This window comes from Quercus suber, unplaced genomic scaffold, assembly GCF_002906115.3.
Source record: "Quercus suber isolate HL8 unplaced genomic scaffold, Cork oak 2.0 scaffold_368, whole genome shotgun sequence".
Lineage (NCBI taxonomy): Eukaryota > Viridiplantae > Streptophyta > Magnoliopsida > Fagales > Fagaceae > Quercus > Quercus suber.
In genome coordinates, this window is record NW_027069820.1 from 331,108 (window position 1) to 337,562 (window position 6,455).

Sequence of the window (6,455 nt, forward strand, 5' to 3'; positions counted from 1 at the left end):
ATATAGATCAATAAGCAGTGAATCACAAAAAACAAGAATCATGTATATCAAAAACAATATATAACTCAAAAACAGTTACTCCCCCTAACATGAATAGCCCAAAAACAATGATATACAAAGTGAAGCACCAAGATACAATCTAACATCTCCACTAGCTCCTCAAAACAAAAAAAAAAACAAAAACAAAAAAAAAACAAAAAAAAAAAAAAAAACTCTCCCCCAACTACAAAAACTCCTTTATAGTGTCAAAACTCTACTCCCCTTTTTGTGACGGAATGCCAAAGGACAATCACACGCCATCATCAAAAAGAAGTGGTGAGGGTGAACGAAGATGTGCTACGTCAGCACGCAGAGCATGAATCTCGTCAAGTAAGTCCACCAAAATCTGACTATGAGCTGCCTGAACGGTCATGACAGTCTCCAAGGTACGAAGAATATCAAAGTCATCTGAAGGAGGTGGAGGAACAACAGCAACAGCAATATCACCAACAGGATCATGAACATCCTTACCAGCAAGACCTGTAGAAGAAGAAGGAGGAGGTGCACTACCAGAAGACTCAGACCTAGGGTGTTTAGAGCTAGCTCGAAGATGAGCAACCCTCTGTCTAAGAAAAGACGCACCTATGGGAGCAATCACATGAACGGGCTCAGAGGAAGGGAAACCACTAAGATCAAGATAAAGCAAAATCCTATGAATAAAAATAGGATAAACAAGAGCATGAGAAGAAGATGAACTCCTATAAACTTCGTTCAAAGAACGAAGAAACAAATAGAGAAAACTGATAGGAGCATCAGTGATAAGAGCATACAAAAAGACACACCGCTCGAGAGGAATAGTGTGAAAATGAGAAACGGGCCAGATAGAATGACAAGATATCCTAAAGAAGAGATAGTACAACTCAGATAGCTCAGCAGAGGTGATCCTAAAATCAGAACCCCACTAGATAGAAGACCCAGTGATGTAAGACATGACATCACTCAACAAAGGAGACTCATCATAGGGGTAGACTAGGTGCTGGATCAAGGGTACCCCGAGAGCATTAGCCACTGCCGTAGGAGTAATGGAGTACTCTACATCTCGTATCCAACTCTTTACTAAAGTGTTGGAATCATAGACGTGGATAGAGATGTTCAAGAAGAACTCTCTAATCAGGGTAGCTGGAGGAGGAGGATCAGAAACATCCAACAGAGGTAACCAGCCCCTACGCTCAAATTTTGCCCTAATGGCAGGATCAATCTCATCTAAAAGAACAAAACGCTCAGCCTAAATATTTCTCTTAAGGTTCAGCTTCTCATAAATCTCTTGGTTTTTCTCACTCGGAAACCTCTCTCGGTCAAAAGGAGGGAAAGGAGTAGGTGAGGGGACAGACCTACGAGCCCTAGTCTTCCTATGCATAGTGCTAAGGAAAGGACATAGATACAAAGAGAAAACCAAAATAACACAAAAACTAAAGGCAGACTGCAAGTTAGCTCAAAAAGATATAGAACAACAATCTATATGATGCATGAACAACCACAATGTCATGATACATGTACTAATGCAGTAAGCAAAAATTCAAATTAAGTTCAATTGCACAAAATTGGCTTAAGCATAGAGTTTCTAACAAAACCTAAAAATTTGAAAAACCACTTGAATGTTTTGAAACAGAATTGATGAATTGAGCATTATAGGACACAACACACAGATTATAATGCCTAATTACATCAAAACAACAAGCCAATTTCATCAATTTCAACCAAATTGAACAAACCCCATTCGGATTCAATGCAAGCCCTAGAATTTTAATTTTTCTCAAAACCCAAACTTGTTCAAATTAAACTATCAATATCAAGTCTATATCATCCCCCACAAAAACCCATTGATCAATTTCACAAAATAAATTTTGTATAGTCGAAAAACCTATTCCGAAATACAACAAAGCGAAAAATGGAAAATAACAACATGGACATACCGGCTAAAGAGAGAGAAAACTTGCAAAAAATTTGGAGAAAACGACAAAAAATCGCTGTAGAGCCTTGCCAAGTCGAATAGAGAAGAGAAAAGTTTGAAACTTTTTGAAAAGTGACTTTGAAAAAGTTAGATCTGAGTTTTTTTAAAAAAAAAAAAACTGATTCACGATATTCGATTGATTGAAAATCACATTCGATCGATCGAATCAATTTAAGACTTTTACAAGAATTGAAGCACATTTTCGATCGATCGAAAAACAGAAATGGATCGATCACAAACACAGCAGAGGCTCACAAAAATTTTTTAAGAAAAACATAGTTTTTGAAAGAACAAACACATTTTGACACAAACTCCTCAAAGCATTAGAATTGATGAACAAAATGCATGAGTATGAGATGGAATGCCTTTTCAAAAACCCAAGTTTTAATCCCAGTTTCTTCAAAGAAAATTTCAACCATTCTCCTTTTAAGTTCTCAAGCAAAAAAAAAAAAAAAAAAGTTTTGCATAATACTCACGGTATTTTCAAACTTGGTTGATCAGACCAAAAACACACACAATAACATGTAAAGTGTTTAGCAAAGAGTAACTTGTGTAGTGTGTGCAAACTAGCAAAAACTTGAGATACATGTGAGGTGATATATGAATAGAAATTGATCACAAAGTCTATAAATTCATTACACATAATTTAAAAGAGACTATCACCAAAAGAGTTACATCATATAACTCCCACATCTCCAGAACATAAGCTTGCAATCATGTAAGTTTCTTGAAATTTTGCCTCATTATTTGTGGATTGATATCAAGCCTAATAGTACACACCAATTTTAATTATGTGAAATGGCATCAAGCCTAATAGTACACACCAATTTTAAGCATTAAGCAATTAACCGAGAAACACCTTATGTTCTTTTTGTGCATGTGCTACACTTTCTCGAGCACAAAGTCTTATGATATGTACTAAGGTGTTCATGATTGGCTAGTAAACAGTGGTGAGATGTTATTTATGCCTTTCTCAAAGGATCAAGTCCGACAGTCAAAAAACATGTGACTTCAAGATTAAGACAAAGTGATAAACACCATAAACATCTTTCCCACACAACATGCACTACAAAGCTCAAACTAGTAAAGTGCAATAAAGTAAGCTCATCNATGCATATAAAGCATATATTTTGTAACTTTATGCATATATCTTTTCTTAAAAAAAAAAAAAAAAACAAATTAAAGAAGGTTGACATATAATATACCAAAGACGCATGGGCATATAATAATTAAGATATGGTTATTTGAAATTCATGAAATGCACACTTACCACCATCGCGGAGGAACAGCCGAGTTTCACCATCATAAAGAGTTCCTTTAGCTCGGTTATAAGCAAAGAAATCCTCACATAAATCATCATGGCCCTTTATTCAATTATGTTGATATCAAATATCAAATTTGTGCTACAAATTTCTCCAGGGGGGATGTTAATACTTAAAGCATTCACAAAAGCAGCTTGGATAGCATCAAAGATTAAAAACATTAAAAACTGGATAGGGGGAAAATGTAGCATCTCAAAGTAATATATTTGTTACCTTTGAACAGTAGGAACAATTACCACAAGGCATGATGAAAGCCCCCACAACGCGGGACCCAATTGGATATCTGAAAGGTCAAGAAGACCTAAATGGGTTTTTTTTTAAAAGTGAAGATATTACATTACAATATCACAACACTTCTATACAGAACTAGAAGGCCATTTTAATCCATAAATATATCTGCACCTTTCTATTAATTTGTGGTCTGTGAGTGGCCCAAGTTCAACAACTTCACCAGTTATCTCATGCCCCACAACACAAGGACTAGAAAATGGAAGTTCACCTTTCAAAACATGGAGATCAGAGTGACAGACTCCACAGGCTGCATTCAAAGATACAATGTCAGATGCCACTGCTGAATCATCATATATAAGTAATTAAATGCATATGCTGGCTTAAACAATAAAACTGAGGATAACCACAACCAATATAAGACGAGCAGAAATCAAAAGGAACTGTAAAATATCACACAACAGTCTAGCTTCCAATTTCTGAAAACATCACTGAGGCCTTGGAAATTCTAATTAATAGGAGAAGATTCATCAAATTACTCAAGTCTTAGTTCAAGATCTATGGTTAGATGTCTTCTCAAAATTCAAAAACAATACCAAGCTATATTTCAAAGGAGGCAGCTGGCTTGCAAAAATGTGCTAAATTGTCATCAACTTCATCCATATTGAATTTGAGTGCTCTTAAACAAATAGATGATTCCATTATAATTATATTATTTGCGAATGGTGCGTAGTATAATCCCCTATAAATGATTTACTTCTTTTCACTCTATAACCAAGCAAATAATGGAAAAGGGGTTTTATAAAATTAAATTAAATTTAGACGAACCCTTTTGACCCAGTGGAGCTTCTTGCTTCCTTAGCTCTTTAAATCATTAAAATATTTGACAATTCACAAAATGGTAATCAGTCTTCTTTTCCAACATTTTTTTCAGGAACCAAACAAAGCTAAACAGAAAATCTGATCAATTGACAGAGTGTACACATCATCATTCAATCTAATAATAAAATATTGATCTTTTTTGTAAGAACCTGAAGAATTCATCATAATCATTCAATTTTACCGTTTGTATCAGTTCAGTAGATCTTTAAAAAAAAAAAAAAACCAAAGTCAAAACTAGAACCACACTCCTCCTTTTTTCCTTTTTCTTTTTTTGTCAGAGCAACCAAACAACATCAAATGCAAATCCCACAAACAAAAAACTAGCAATGTTAGAAATATATATATATAGGCATCGACCTTTGGTCTTGATGAGAACCTCGCCGGCTTTGGGGCGAGGAATTTGGAACTCTTCAATGGTGAGGGGCTTATTGGGTTCCCGAAACACAGCTGCACGCATGTATGAAGGCAATCCCACTCCTCCAGAACTGTAACTACGATTACCATTAACACCAACACTGGTATTTTCGATTGTCTTATCCATGTTGTTTACGTTAGAGATGGTATCGTCAGGGGTCAGGAATCTATTAGCCAAGCACCAACTAGTAGATCTCAGGCTCTTGGTGTTAGAGATGCCTCTGCGGATCATGGTACTTATAAAAGACATTTGGCTTTGCTGGAGATGCTAAACTTTGTCAAAGCTGAAGGTGTTCAGTGCGAACTTCGTGGCCCTTTGAGTTTTGTAGGTGTTGATGACCTGGTTCTCACAGTATTTTTATCCACCTCGTCATGAAGCTCAATTTCGAGGACTATTACTATTATATTTATAATACTATGTATCTTCTCTTTCCTATTTGTTGTCATGTCATGTTATAGTGTTATACTAATAATATACTAATATACTAATATTTATCCAAACCAATAATTGGCAATTTAGATAATCGTCCGAGTCACATGGTTCTTTTTTTTTTTTTTTTGGGCATCCGTCTATCAAAAATTAAAATAAATTATTTTTGGCCATTTGTGAATGAAAGGAACTCCGTCAATGTATATAAAAATATGATAAATATCAAACATGTTTCGTATCTTGTAATTAACATTGTGTTTGTCTTCTCAAAAAAAAAAAAAATTTGTGTTTGGTTCAAATGCCCGAACTATATTATGAAACAATTATCTGAGATCTTTTTTTCAATAGCACGTGTGAGGCTTATTTGTTAGACTCTCTCAACTTTACAACATACTGCTAATTCTGTAACTCAAACCATTTTTCTCCTAGATCTCCAAGCAATTTATGTATGAGAATGTGTCAATTCAATTACAAGGCCTTCGACATATATATATATATATATAATAATACTTTGAATGCCTCTAACAATTATAACTTTTCTTATTCTTACTACATTTCTCTCCATTCTTGCCCAATTTGGGAACATCATAAATGGTGGGCTTGGTAAATGGTAGGCTCGGATAGATCTGCTTTTACTCCCAAAAAAAAAAAATGGTGGGCTTGGACAACTATAACTTTCCTTATTTGCATTCCTCTTCACATCTGCCTAATTTGAGCACATCATAAATGGTAGGCTCAAATAGATTTGCTATTACTCAAAATTTAGTTCTTTTCTTCTCTTTTATATCAATAATGTTTTAAAAACTAAACCGAACCAGTCGGTTCAACCAAACCCTAAACCAATCTAATAAAAATGAAAAAAAAAAAAAAAACAGTAAAATCAGGAATCGAACCAAATTCTGCTCTTCAACTGTTCTAGTTTTTAAAACCATGCATATCAACCAAACTAAGGCAGTTCTCTTTTCACCTAGCACTTCCTTCCTATGCTTTATTTTCTCTCCTCGTTCATCTATTTCAAAATACAATGTGTACAGTACACTAACCAAGGCATGGGAGAGCGTCAATGTGGCTGGATTTGGACCTTACACATGGAGTGGCTGTGAGCAAGGGAGATGACACATTGGTTACAAGATATTATCCTTAGCTCGTGCCAAGGGTGTGACTGCTTGGGAAGGAAGTAAGATATGTA

At 35.1% G+C, this 6,455-nt stretch overlaps 1 protein-coding gene across 1 annotated transcript; it reads right to left on the minus strand.

Annotated features, from left to right (window-relative positions):
- Positions 1–3,200: 3,200 nt before the first annotated feature.
- Positions 3,201–5,233, minus strand: LOC112038343 (uncharacterized). The gene is made up of 4 exons (XM_065760461.1): positions 4,780–5,233; positions 3,715–3,850; positions 3,526–3,595; positions 3,201–3,354 (listed from the first exon to the last, which is right to left on the minus strand). Exons 1-4 carry the CDS (start codon positions 5,084–5,086, stop codon positions 3,220–3,222), a joined length of 648 nt encoding a protein of 215 aa, XP_065616533.1. The 5' UTR covers positions 5,087–5,233; the 3' UTR covers positions 3,201–3,219.
- Positions 5,234–6,455: the final 1,222 nt, after the last annotated feature.

Bases quoted from the DNA above. Each gene is read 5' to 3' on its own strand.
- LOC112038343 (XM_065760461.1), bottom strand. From the start codon at position 5,086: ATGTCTTTTATAAGTACCATGATCCGCAGAGGCATCTCTAACACCAAG. The intron at 3,851-4,779 runs GTCGATGCCTAT...CTTTGAATGCAG, and splicing joins GGTTCTCATCAAGACCAAAG to CCTGTGGAGTCTGTCACTCT. The intron at 3,596-3,714 runs GTGCAGATATAT...TTGACCTTTCAG, and splicing joins GACCACAAATTAATAGAAAG to ATATCCAATTGGGTCCCGCG.